At 38.4% G+C, this 14,900-nt stretch overlaps 1 protein-coding gene across 1 annotated transcript; it reads right to left on the minus strand.

The window, feature by feature from the left end:
- Positions 1-841: 841 nt before the first annotated feature.
- SMAD4 (SMAD family member 4) lies at positions 842-14,424 on the minus strand (the record flags this gene model as incomplete). Its single annotated transcript, XM_082013509.1, has 11 exons — positions 842-1,053; positions 2,189-2,327; positions 3,583-3,751; positions 4,723-4,906; positions 6,809-6,859; positions 8,671-8,781; positions 8,913-9,032; positions 10,846-11,061; positions 12,654-12,683; positions 13,107-13,281; positions 14,176-14,424. The coding sequence occupies 11 exons, from the start codon at positions 14,422-14,424 to the stop codon at positions 842-844; spliced, it is 1,656 nt and encodes a 551-aa protein (XP_081869635.1).
- Positions 14,425-14,900: the final 476 nt, after the last annotated feature.

Below are 14,900 nucleotides of genomic sequence, written 5' to 3' on the forward strand. Positions count from 1 at the left end.
TGCCAAGTTTTGCTTGAGTAAAATCATAGAAGTCAGTAGTAGTTATGAAAATATGTTCCTGCCATTAGGTACTCATTATGCAATTTCAGTGGCAACTTTGCAGACTGGGTATTTCATGTTACATTTAAATTGAGTGCCAGCACTGAAAGTCTCCATTTCCTTTAGTGTTTTAAAACTCACGTGTCTATATAAATAAAAATCTAAGATATCTTTTTTTAAAAACTAGTGAAGGAAAAGCCACATTTCTTTTCCTCGCTATTTTTAATCAATGCCAACATCGTATGTCTCATCCCTCACTTTTTGGCAGCTTCTATGTTTTAATCTGGAAAAATCATAACAAGATAGTCAACAAAATAAAGAAGTCTTCTGTTAACTATTGTTCCCTAAAAAGAACATCACAAATCAGTTGGAATTTTAAAGTTGCTATAAGGTAAATGTTTACAACTATTAGAAGGAATTTTCAGATATAAATATATATATAATATATATTCTGCATACAAAAGGCTCCTGTGAGGCTTATCACCAAGATGCCATAATAGAGAAGGAAAGTTTCAGAGGGAACAAACCCAATATTGTAAAGTCTCTATAAGGCGTTTACTTTCCACTTTAAGCCCTGAGCCATGTATTATGACAGTTAAGTTCTGAAAATAACTGAAATCCAAATTCTGCATGTTCAGTTTCTTTCTGCTAAGAGCAAGGCGGCAAACACATTTTTAAAACCTGGTTTTTGAAGATTAAGCAGAACAAAAGTAAAATATATCTTCAGGTTATAAACAGAATTGTATTTTACAATCCACCATCCTCACAATGTAATGGCCCACAGCAGTGCAGCAGAGAGATCTCAGTCTAAAGGTTGTGGGTCTGCAATAGGCATGGTATGAAGTACTTCATCTAAAAGCTGGAGGGCACGGTGTAAGTGAATTTCAATCCAGCACGGTGTCTCTTTGATGCTCTGTCTTGGGTAATCGGGTCCCCAACCTTTTACAAAACTCATCCTGAGTATGCATAAGCGGCGAAGGTCATCTACACCAATTCCAGCAGCAGCTGACAAACCTAAACGGGAGAGTTTTCAAGTAAGTGTTCACAGACATGCTCCTTTATCATCTGTTTGTTTAGCCATTCCTGTTTGCTTGGCTCGCTCTTCATGTACAATTCCCTCTCTCCTCTCGCCAAGGCCAATCCAGATTGCTAGATCTATGCTATAGTGAACACACCAATTATTTTGCATTTCTTCCACTACAGTTTTTTTCATAATTCTGCAATCTTGAAAGGGTGTTGAAATATAAAACTCCTTATAATAAAGAGGACATGATGAAACCCAATGTCTTATGTGATAGAACGCATGTAAACCTTACTTAGGAAGTATGGTCAAAAATACTTATTCTTGAGGTTTGCCAAATGCTGCGTTTTCAGCATAAGCACTCAAGACTGATCACCTGCAGGAAGCCAGGTTAACAAATTACACTATTTACATCTAATAAAATAAAAAGATGAACACAGCTGGCAAACTTTGACTCACAAGTATGGCTAAGAGAGAAGTTAAATACATCCCCCAAAATGCCTTCAGCAATTTATAGGATAGCTGGAAAGAGCCATTTGGCAATAGAAGGAACCCAGTAAACACTATGGCACATAAAGCAGGCTGAGACATGTAAGTACTTACACTTTTAAAAGTACCAGAATTTAGTAACTAAGAAAACTCTAGCCTACCTGACACTCTCCTCTTCCTCCTCTCAAGAATCTTAAGTTTCCCTAAACCTACTCAAGGACTTTGTGGCCCAGCAATCCCAACTGTTTTAAGTAACATTTTTACAAGCTTAGATCTCAAAGATCGTTTTTCAAACTTGGGTCTAAGCAGCCAAAAGTATCCCTGTTTAAAGCAACAGAGTTATACTATTTGACCTTGTATAAAACACGTTTTCTGTTGTACTGCAACACTTCTTGCAGTACAACAAGAAGCAGCTGCTCCTATATCCCACATCCCCTGAAGACTTAAAAAGAGTGAAAACTGGTGTGTGGAGCAGGTACAAAGTGAATGAATACAGACGTACCACGATGCCATCCCAGCCCCACCTCGCCCCAATCCTGCTACCTGATTCCAAGTTCATTTGTACTGTCGCAGGGGCAGTGGGTGGATGGGTGCTCTTATGAGGGGAAAAAAAGGAGACCAAGCAGTTAATGTACTTACTAATGGCTGGGGCTATTCCACCTACTGATCCTGGGCCAGGGATGTTTCCTGCTACTGCGGCAGCTTGAGCAGCAGCAGCAGCTTGGGCAGTGGCAGCCTGCTGTTGCATCTGACGATGACATTGGCGTAAATCAAACACCTTTAAAAAAAATAACATATATCGAACTATGTGGACTTACTGAAATCAATGAAGGAACGAATTCCTCGACTTCCATCCCCAATAATCTGGACCTCTCTGGTCTCCCAGAGCAACTTCCACAGCTTCACCATACACTGTGGTAAGAGCAAACCTTCCCTGACTAGTTTAATTTCTAACAGAAATAATCCATTAAAGGTGATTCTTAGAGACTCTTCTCATAGGACATTACCACTGGCAATACCAGAACCTGGCTGAGCTGGGCAGGCTAAAGCAGTACCCTGTGCAGAACCAACTGCAGGATCAAAGTCTGAAGGACACCACCAGCCAATGAAATCCTGACTTTTTAGTTAAATCTCAGGATTTCCAGAAAATAGGCATACAAATACAAATGGAAGCCAAGCATAACTTTGTCAGACTTTATTCTTCTTTGCCACTTTACTGAAATGTTAGTCTATTTAAAAGAAATACCATAATTGATAGGCCTGAAGTTTCAGCAGCTAGGTTTCAGGTTGGTGGCATTTTGTATCTTTGTGATCAGGCTTGGCATTAATATATACAGGAACTCTGTTTTCCTAATAGAAAGCTGGTACACAGAGGCCGGTGTGGTTTCTCTCACCTTCATTACACAACCTGCCTGCAAAACCGAGGATTAAAAAAAAAAACAATCCACTGCAAACTTCAAGCAGTTTATCTCTAATTCACAAATGATTTTTTTTTTTACAAGTGTGACTTGTCCTACATAAAGTTTCAGGCCTGGCAGAGGCATGTCCAAGCAAGAATCTCCTGAAAAGGATTTTGTTTCCATGCAACTTTCTGCGACATTTGGATCACTTCATGTTCATAACACATTAACACACACCTTACTCTTCTACTGTATTTATACATACTTTCCCAACTTTTCTTGTTTGAAGACAGAATAAAGAAATGGATAATCTATGCTAAAAATTTTAGTAGCAGTTAATTTAAAACTGTAAGGCTAGAAATACAAAAAACTGCTAGGGTAAAAATACAAAGAACCGATACCAAGATTGTTTCTGACAAAATACAAAATTAGTTACTTTTGTAGATGTTGCTTTCAGTTTAGAGTCATTTTAAGAAGCCATCTTTAGTGGCCTGTCAAATGGAAATTTTTTTTTAAAGGATAATCAAAAGCAAAGTTACATTTATTTCAGTGTCTCTCAGCTTTCCTAACATCTACCAGAAGCACATGTATGCTATTTCCCCCACAAGTTTCATCCAGGCCCATCAAACCAACCTTTATGTATGCACTTGGGTATATCTTGTGAACGGCATCCCCTGGTGCGCGCCCTGCTTCTCGATCCAGGTAGTAGCTCTGAACGAAGACCGCGTGGTCGCTGAGGCATCTAACCCACACGTCACCTTCTCCTTTGCACTCCAACTGCACTCCTTTACCTATGTGCAACCTTAAAAAGAAAAACAGTCCCAATGCACCTGTGCATACATACTATAAATCAGACCTTTACTAAATACACCATCAACAATTCTCCAGCACTCAGTCATCTGTGGTGCCTTAATTTACACTCCACTCTTACAAGGACTTGAAATTGTAGTTATTATCTTACGTATAAGTTAGTATACAGTTACAGAAAATCTGCAAAGTAAAAAACCATCTGTAATACCATGTAAAAATCTATGGGAAACATAGAATGTAGAAGCAATGACATTTGAGTAGCAACTAATGCACTGACAATACAGAGCTGGGATGCCAAACACATTCAGTTCTGTTCAGAAGTGTAAAATCCCCCAAGTATTCTAGTACAGAAAGGCACTCAAGTACACATACAAAGCCACATTTTAACGCAGAACTGTATGTTCATTTGGATCACGTTATAGCAATCTACCATTTTGATTGTCACACTGCAACATTTTCTGAAGACATGGTATCATTTTGTTCCTTTTCGTTTCAAAGAATAAAAAAAGCTGCAAGATTGCTTCGGTTCTCTATGCTTCCACATCAAAGCCTAGCACACGCACGGTGGGAATGAATGAAAATCCAACTAGCTATCCACCTTCCTTTGCTCCTCTGACAAACCTAGATAATCACAGTTATTCTCACATCACTCTGTGGTGTGGAGAGCTAATATTCAGCTTGCATACATAATGGCACAAGTTGCTAATTTTATCCTTGAAGGCACAGCCTCTTAAAGCAATGAAAAGCAATGTGCTATTGCAAAGCAGTGAAGGTCTTTTGTCACACAGTTCACATTTTGAATGCATTACAGTAGTGGCCTAGAAAGATATACTCTGCTATAGTTAATTCAGTTAAAAGCAGCATACCATACTTGTAATTTCAAAAGGGAGGCACGCACTGAAGGCAAAACAAAGTGTTATCAAATACCACAGACAGCTGGAGCTTTTGGGATCTGCAGAATACCTTGCTCTCTCAATGGCTTCTGTTCTATGCACGTTGGAAAGCTGGCCCAGGCAAAAACGGTCTCCTCCAGAAGGATCCACATATCCATCAACAGTAACAATTGGACAGCTTGAAGGGACCTTAAATGTTTCCCCAACTTGCACGTCCATTTCAAAATATGCGATTGAACACCAGTATTCTGGAGCTAAAGAATATATACAATTAACTGACTGAAAGGCACAACCCCCACCCCCCCGATAAACCCATTCCCGGCAATCAATTAAGCCTTCTGCGGCTGCATTTGTCATTCAGAGTAACAGTGCATTCACATAAGCAAGTTCAGATAGACAAAGACGTGTCTGCTAGCACAGAAAAATACTACATACTGCAACGAACATGGGCTTGTTGTTCTCATTTCGGCACACATCAATGCTAGGGGTTTTTGTAGTTAAGATCATACCAGTCTTACAGAGTTTATAATTCCAGTTAGATTTTGTACACTATCTGCATTCCTGCATCTTACGACTATAGCTTGATTTTGTCCTCCCCTAGCATAACGAATATTACATATACACCTATTCATGGCTAAGATGATAGAAATTAACTCTCAAACAGATCTGGCTTAAGACATAAGAGGAACTACCTCCTAGGTGAAATCAGTTCTCTCTATCCTCCCCACAAAGCAAGATGGATTTGGAAAGCAGGGCAATGGAGGAAAAACATCAAAGATCACATACTTCTCTCACCCGCACACAAGAAAGTCAGGCATGGGATAAAACAAACAAGTATTAAACACGGGAGCAGAACAAAATGGCATGTTTTAATAGCAAAGAGGTGGCTTTGAACTAGTAGTATTTTAAAAAGAAAAACTGGCTACAAAGGAAAGATGGTACTTGGAAGAAGCTACCATGGGAGGAAGGGAAACCCAGACTCTCTAAAGGATGCTACCAAAACCCAAACACTCAAGTAAGCGAGGAAACCTCGCACACAAAGTGATTTTGTACATGTGTATCTGCTGCTTGTGCGCTACCTGCGAGCAACTGGCTTGTCAAGCCCTGGGCACAATTTGTTGTGTGTGCTTACAGCGTTACCGAATTTCTCTCTTCAGACACATTAAAACCTAAAGTTGCCATAAGCTTAAGTCTGTAGGGATTTCAGGGACTCGGCACCCTTGCTGACTATAAGGGCCCGTTTCCACAAACGGGTAACACAGTTGGCACTTCAGCAGCTTGCTGGGTAGGGCAAAGAAAATCAGCACTACAGTGTACTCAAAATAGGGGAAGGAGAAGAGCTACCATGACAGGACCTAAACAGAGCAGCCTGATAAGCCAACAGGAAAGAGAGCTCTCGCAGTGCCCTAAGTGGTACTTATTCATTACAAACTGCGGCATCCAACAGCACACCTACTTATCTCTAAGAAACCGTTGTTCTGGTTTTATTAGAAAAGAATAAACCAAGGTGCCTGGAATTCACTTCAGTTTTTTTATCTTCAAATAAACACTCATGTCTCAAGGACTGAAGAGGGTGAAAAAGACATACTAAATAATATGAAATACAACTTAGCTACAGTTAAGTTCAGCCAGCAATTATCAACAGTTTTATTTCTGGTACTGATTTAGTCACTGGCCAACGAATAAACAAGTTAAACTTTTAGGCTTTTCAACTATGCAGCTCTCCCTGTGCCGGCAACAGCCTTGCTGTTGTTAAAAACAGAATACCACCACACACCTGCAATAGTGCTAGCTTGTACCACAACTACAACTTCAGGCACCCTGTAAAGTTTAAGATCAAGGACATTCAGAGTTCAGACACGTCCAGGGTAGGAACCAGCTCAGTGTGGGTTTGAGGGTTGCAATTTTTGACCTGGGCACCCTGGTTAAATTCAGTTTACAGAGTACATCACTATTTCAAAAAAGAGGTCTGAATTCCAAAGACGACTTATCACAAAATGTTTCCTCTCCTTCTTTCCTCCCCTTTTGAAGGTATCTTTCACAAATTGCAGAGCACTCAATTTAAAAAAAAAAAAAAAAAAAAAAAAAAATCAGACTCAAACCAGAAAGTCATTGGCTTCCACAATACTTAGCATTACATGTTGGATTTTACTCACCAGGATGATTTGATATAGGAGGCTGGAATGCAAGTTCATTGTGAACCGGCCCTTTAAAAGAAAACATGCAATTTGTTTTACACCAGTCAAAATAAGGTCTTCTTTCTTAATTTGTTTTCCTATGAAAAAAAGACTTGTGAGGATGTCAGATGCTATAAACTCCAGTAATTTCTGGATCAATTGGCCAAATCTGACAGGGGAGGAAAATGCCCACAGAAGAATTATACTCTTAGAGGTTTCCTAAAAATTCAGAAGTTGAGTAGAGCACAAAGCTCCATTAGTGTCCCAGGAGGAAAGGCTCCATGCTGTTCAAGCCAGACTCAGCTCCAGGAAAAAGCAGAAACCAGATGTAGCATGGAGATGCAACAGAAATAGGACTTGGGCTTCACATCTGCCCCAAAGTCAGGCAAGGAGAGAATCCTTGTATAGAGGCATGTGATATAAATCTGTCAGAAACGACACTTCATTAGTTTCATCAATCACAGAACAAGTTGCCCAGCATGCTGTGGACTTGACCATTAGAAATGCTCCCTGAACGTGGAAAAAAGCCCTAGAGAACCCATTTTCTAAAGAAAAACAATACTGAATACAGTCTCGGTGACAGTCAGTTTATTTTCTCCACTTTTATAAACTAACTAGGCTCCTAACAGGCAGCAGAGAACAAGAAGGAAAGACTTAAACACAATATTATAAGTAACAGCAGCTTTTGCAACGAGATGTCAAAATAGGCACAACGTTGGTAGGTGTCAAAACATGTGACTTGCTGAAGTGAGAAATGGCAGCAGCCAAGAAAAGCTCTGTGTGGTATCACCAGCCAGTTACAAATATTAATTATGGAAAGATATATGCACTGAGAAACATTTATAGAGTATCTACAGCACCACTGAAGTTTTTACATCCTGGTATTTCTAACCAATAAGATGATAAATGAAGTGAGATCCTAACAGAATAAAATAATAAAACTTAATAACCGTATCTAAACCGCAATTTTCTTGATAGAGACAAGCTGAAAAGTCATTCTAACATCAACACACAGTATATTCTCCCCTCCACTAACTACAACTGCTGCAAACAGGTGATCTGGTCAAGTACTATATTAGGAAATAAAGAATTGTTCTAGCTTTTTGCCACAAAATTTAGAAAAATGTTGATTTGGGTGGGGGTTTTTTGCACTATACTCTTCTAATGCATATACTGTGCTAGACACACTATAAGTTTGATCACTTTTTTTTTTCCTTCCCATCCCATATACCTTAAAACAGGAGGTTGTGGTCCTATTTTGTAGATGAAAAAGATTTTTAAGTTTGTGTGCCAAATGTACTCATGAATCAGGCTGTGGCAAAACCACTTTATTAGCAAGTACTTTTCAAAAGTTCTTCTAAACTGGCTAGTGTACATGGACACACATCTTTCAAAGTTTAATGTGGACTGTTACATTGTTAAGACACGACTTCAAAATTTCTAGAAAACAAAACCAGCCATAAACTTCCAAGTTTTGAAAGAAAAATATCCAAACAACACTTTTTGAATCAGCTTCCTTTTCTGCAAAGGAAATATTTACTACAAGATTGCAAAGCTTTAGAAACAGAGGTTTAGAAAGGAAATGCTCATTTGTTAGGTATAATAAGACATCTGTAATATAGAAGGTATCACTACAGCTATCTGAATTTGTAATTTCTGCTGCTTTAATGGAGCAAAGTCTATCAAGCTCTTGTATTTAACTGTCAGAATATACTGAACACAGTAATGGTAGCTCTATAACCAAAAAAAAGGATTTTGGGGAAAGAATAATCACAAATAAGCCCCCAGCATTCAATGGAATTAAAACCAAGGTAAGCGATTTGAAAATCTGCACTACTTACAGTAATGTCCAGGATGCATAGGTGGGTGATGCTGAAGATGGCCATTCTGGTGGTGAGGTATGGTAGGTGTGTAGGCTGCCGTCCGACTTCCAGTCCAAGTTGTAGTACTATCTAGAAAAAGAAAGGAGCGGTTGGTTTTTAAGGGAGTTTCTCCGCATCTCACTTCTAATCCTCTATTTCTCCTGAACATTTGGAAACTGGTTTTAGAAAACTAAGAAGAGTGCACGTATGTATATACTCACTGTGATGGTAAGTAGCTGGCTGAGCTGTAAACCCATTCTGCTGAGTTCCTGGCTGAGGCCCTGAAGCAATCTGTAAGAGTCCATCACTATGGCTACCTGTCAATATACTGGTAGGTTGACCTGGTAAAAGAACACACTACCTATTCATGAACGTTCCAAGATTTTAATTAAGAAGAGCTCAGCACTACTGGGTAGGAAAATACACCCAACTAAGGGCACTGCAATACACAGTTCCTACGCGTTTGGTTTCAGGATTTTTTTTTTCCACCCACCAGAGTGTCTTAGGAAACCTGAAGCAAGATGCTCTGCATCAGTTAATTTTGACTCTGACACCCTTAATATTTTAGGAGTAGAAGTATGCAGAGAACTCTGTTTATCAACTGCATCTTTGTTCACATCTCATTTTTCAGTTTCAAAGGAAAGAAGAAGAGATGTCCCAGGTTTTACTGAATATAGCATAGCTGGAGTAGATTTGGTATGAATCCAAAGAGGCCAACAACAGGTCCAATAAGTTGCTTATTTTCAGCATGTTACAACTACTGTTCCTAAGGAGGACACTTGCTTCAATTTATGTTCCTCCAAAACATACTGAACAGTATTTTATTTTTAAGAATAGTGCTGGAATAGAGCTGCACACATCACTGGACTCCTTTCTGAGAAAGCTGCTGGGGCTTTTTTTATCCCAAATAAATAGTTCAATAATTGTCTAAGCTGTAAAGTAAAACTACAGATATTTCAGAACAGGTTAATAGAATTTGATTTTTAAAGGCTTCAGCTCAGCCATTAACACTAAACTGATCAGCAGTTTCACAAGTACACTTGCACTCTCAAACTGGTGTGGCTAATAGAATTTAACACATTGAAAACTTGAACTAAAACCTAAAAATGAGGTTTTTTTCCTGTCCATTTGGCTCCAACAATTAGAGCACTGATGAGAAAAAGTTACTGACTATAAACTGTTGTGCAAAGGCAATACAATTAAACTGCCTATCCTTTTTTCTCTGCTGGAGAAAAATACAGACATAGTATCTCAGCTTGGCAAAACCGTCATTAGTTTTACAAAAAAGCTGTCAGTTAAAATTAAAGAACATTATCAAAACACCATGCCACCATAATTCAAATGTGATAACATGAAATCCATTACATTCACACCTCTTTGACATTAAAGTGATGAAAAGTATGCAAAACCACTCCAAACTTCATGGTCTCCCTATGTTAGTGCTGCAGGACGTTGCATACATAACATGCGAACGCTTCACTGTCCTGCTGAAGTGTGAAGTTTGATGTTGGTACACCAGACTCTTCCACTTGTACCAAATACACACAGAAAAGTAAGAAAAACCTCAACACAGCGCCCCAACAGATTCATGAAAATATGAATTAAGGCTGTCACTTTGGTAGTACAGTGGGCCACTATAAAAATAATCAGGTTAAAACTGAAAGACTCATTTTGTGAGCTGTGGAACACTAAAGAATCATCTGGAAACCTCTCAATACTGCCACCTTATAGTATATGTTTGTTGTCCCGCTTGCTGTAATCAAATAATAAAAATTATTCCATTCCTACAACAAGTAGTCCAATAATAGCCATAATGTTCTGTCAGTGGTCAACTGTTTTAAGATTATATCACTGAACCTCTGGCATATCCAAAACAGTCTTGTAACACTCATGTAGTGTCAGTCTCACTGAAAAAAGACTCGGTCACCAGGAAAAGTTACTCGAATTACGCTGCAAGTTAAAACCGTATGTTAACACTTAGGAGACTGCCTAGATCATATACTGCCACACACTTTACCAGTGTAGTGTGGCAGCAGCACATTTCCAATGCAAGACCTACTTAGGCAAAAATCAGTTATCATCTTTGAGCTTTCGCATTTTCATAGTTTAGTATTTATTACATGAACATATTTCATATAATCTCGATGATCTTACTTGTTGAAGCCACAGGAATGTTGGGAAAATTAGTGGTGCTGGTAGTGCTAGCCTCAGTAGGAGCTAACATGGCTGGGGTGCTATAAGGTTCTGTAGATGCCCTGTTACTTGGTGGGTGTTGGATGGTTTGGACTGAATGGCCTTCGGCAGAAGACAATGACGGCTGCCCCTCGTAGTCATGAACGTATTCGTCTTTCACCAACATGCTTGATGGAGCTGTGAAGAAGCAAACGGTTAAACATGCAAAGCACATCTATTTTCAGGATTTAACTACAAACTGCTCTGCTACTTTCAAGCAATAACAATGCTATTAAAACTACTCGGGGGAGGATTTAACCTATATAAACGTTGCTAAAGCACTCCTCTAAATTACAAATAAACACTTCATGCCAGCAGCAGGAAATTTTGAAGCACAACTGGATGGAAAGGCAGACTGTCTATTTTGCTTGCTGCTATCAAACAAGCAGTTTAGTCCCACAGTAGTAGACTCCAACAGCACTTTGTTTTCTAGTCCATCATTGTGTGATTGGACACGGTTAATAAAAGGGAAAAACGTGCTTTTTCTCAAGCACCTAAGTATACGTTAATGAACTTAGCTAACAAACCAATTCCTACTATACAAGTAAGAACATACATAAAGCTCCTACAAAAAATGTAATTCATGAACAGAGCACATAAACTTCATGCATCCCTTAAGTAATTTTAAGCAACTCCCATCCAAATTGACTAGAAACATCAAATTCACAAAGACAATATAACACTACTCTATAGTTAACAACATAGCCCACTAATTCAGAATATTCCACATACTGCATAAGGAAATTACTACCATCACCACTACAAGAATTTATTTCTATATATCCTGCTGAGCATATTCAAGTAAAACTCTTACACTATGTTAGCTCCCATGCTCATTTTTAAAGCAGCCTTAAATATATTAAACCCTGACAGTAATTTTGTTTCCTGCTGAAAAAACAGTAGCACAACAAGGAAACACCTATTATTTATTTAACTGCTGGCTAGTAAGCTTTGATTCTGTACAAAAGGATCATTTTTCAGAAGACACAGGTAACAACGCAAATTAGCAGAGATGAGCACACAAGTTAAAGCTTGGGAAGATAACAATTTGTTGGGCTGTTTGGGTTTATTTTAAGTAATTTTTGCTTGAATACTTCTAATAAAGTACTAAAATCATTAGATTACCCTTAAATTTCCTCCTCTATGAATTTCTTGTGGAAGGAAAAAAAATCAGTTTTGAAATAAAGCAATTATCAGCTGCACAATCTCAGATTTCTGAATAATGTTCATTGGACATTTAATGTCCAATTTCTCTCAAGTTTCAGGGACAGCAAGACTATTAGACTGCTTCATTCAATTGCATATTAATTACAGAGTTTCTATTATTTTCTTGTTAAATTCCTTATTAAATCATAAGCATCTATTATTCCCAATTCAATTAATTAGTATATCACAGGTGCACATGATTTTGGGTCTTTGGTTGGGTTTTTTTTTAATTAGCAGCATTCAACAGTGAGGTTTTTGTTTCTCTTTTTTGTTGCATTTATAAGTGGCAGGCAATGAAAACAGAACATATCTACAAGCTGAGCTGAAGCCTCAATTTAAAGAATTTATCAATACTTGCCTCTCATATGCTACTTAGTTGGTGTTCCAAAACCAGAGAGACAAATGCGTTTCCATCTGCTCTCTATACTCCCTCCCAAAGAGATGTACAGAAATAAACTGTACATACTGAAGAGTTTAACACAGTTTGTGCCTGTAGAAATGCAACAGTAAACAGAACTACTTACCAGAACTCTGTAGTGTCAGTCCTGAGAGATCTTTAAAAAGAAGAAAAAGAAAAGGGGGTGTGGAAGATTATATACAGAGATATCTTCAACAATGTTTGAGCAATAAGTTTATAAGCCTTTACAAATTAATAGTACGGACTCTACATATTATACCCCCTCCACCACAACACAAGTCTCAATGCTAAGTTATTCCTAGGATGCACATTAACTGTAAGAACTATGTGCAAAGCCAACAGAAAGACTTAAACAAAAGCCACAAACTGTTCTTTCACATTTGGAATAAAGGTAAAAGAATAATTCCATTAAGAAGATGGTCAAGAGCATGTAAGAGTAATTTATAATTAGATCATTTAAAGTTAATGTTTCTAATTTAGGCCTGTATTTTCTACACACAAAAGGAAAACATTTACATTTTATTCCTACTGTTCCACTTTAAATCAAGAGTCTACTTACCGATGCCAGGCGATACTACACGCTCATAATGGTAAGGATTTACACAGACACTGTCACATTTTAAGTCAAAAGCATACTGACAATATTTAACATGCTTGAGTTCATTTTTATGAAGATCGGGCCACCTCCAAAGACGAGCGTAAATCACATGAGGGAATCCCTTGCGACCAGCCACCTAAAAAGTTAGACACAAAAGTTGATTGGGAAAGTAGCAAGACATTTCGCTTCACTTAGTGAGGAGCAAAGCTGGAAGAGGACAAACAACAAAACCTCTCTCCATCATCAAAATATGAAAAAAGGGTGGTGTACAGTTTACCCAAGGTTCTGTACTCAACAGAAATAAATTTCTATTAGGGTTTTGCTACAGTTAAGTCAACACTGTGATTCTTATGAAAAAAACTGGATACAAAATGGCAGAAGCAGAATTTGTGCTTAATGTAGTATGTATGGTCACCTTCCCCACCATGGATGATGAAGGAGCTTTGCCCCAGACGAAGAGGAACGAGGCACTAAGCTACACTATAAGGAATTTACAAGTAGAAGAATGCCAATCCATTATACTGAAAAAAAAAAAAAATTGCTTCTAGGGTAGACAGAAAGCTAGCCAGCAAACATGACATCTGTCCTGGAACAAGGAAATCGCAACCCAAGCTATACAGGTACTGAGTACTGACGATATAAGGCTAACATAAATCCTCAGTGCAGACTCCTTGGAGTACCTTAGCAAGGGATCATAGGTCTTTCTTCACACTGCTGACCAACACAAAGCTAACAGAAGCTTGTAGTGAAAACACCAGGATAAACAGCCGAATTTGTTACGTGACCCTGCTTTTTACTGCCACACACACACTCATTTAGAACGGCTGATCCCACGCCTTCAGCTCCTTTTGAAAAAAAATGATCAACTACTGCAGCAGTCCAGAGCTCCAGCCACAAAACATGCCTACAAATGGGGGTAAAGGGGGACCAAGAGAAGAGCTACTCTTCCTCAACACTCTAGGATCCTGCGTCACTCACTTTTGCTCCAGCTTCACTAGGAGGAAAACATCTGATTTTCACTTGTACTAACCTGAAGCCTCCCATCCAGCGTTCTCTGTATTGTAACACACTTGCTAGGATGAGCTCCATTTGTGGTTATAGCTGTAATCAAAGAATCCAATTCATCTTTTTTCTCCTTTAGCTTTTTAACTAAACTTTCAATTGCGCGTTTTGCAAAAGTTTCACTCTCTCCACCTTGTCGATGGCACATCAAGCTGTGAACAATGCTCAGACAAGCATCATTACTTGTTGGCGTGTTAGTAATAGACATATTGTCCATTTGTCACAGCTTTTTCTTTCAGATCAAATGTCAGTTTTGGGGGCTGTTATGATTTTCAAGCTGATGAACAAGAGATGATCCAAGTTAAGTGTTAGATGTACTGTCTCTTGGTAAAACCTAGGAGGAAAAAATATCTACATTAGAATTGTTTTTAACAAATTGCAGATCATGTTTCTAAGGAAGTCTGTGGCTTTTTGCTTCTTTTATTTTCAAGCTAAGTGCAGGATATTAAAAGCACATGAAAAAACTGCATTGCTTGTCCCATGATAGCTAAAACATGCTTAAGACACTGCTTGCACAGTTTTAGAGATAGGATTATTTTTTTCCCCTAGTAACAGTATTTAAATAAAGATTATAGTTTATATACATGTACACATAGTATGTACATATAGAAAGGCAGGGATTATTAGATGAACAGGCTCTGAATCAGGAAAAAGAGAACGGTGACATAATTTCCTATGTTTTATACTGGTAGG

This window comes from Phaethon aethereus (assembly GCF_964289735.1).
Source record: "Phaethon aethereus genome assembly, chromosome: Z".
NCBI lineage: Eukaryota > Metazoa > Chordata > Aves > Phaethontiformes > Phaethontidae > Phaethon > Phaethon aethereus.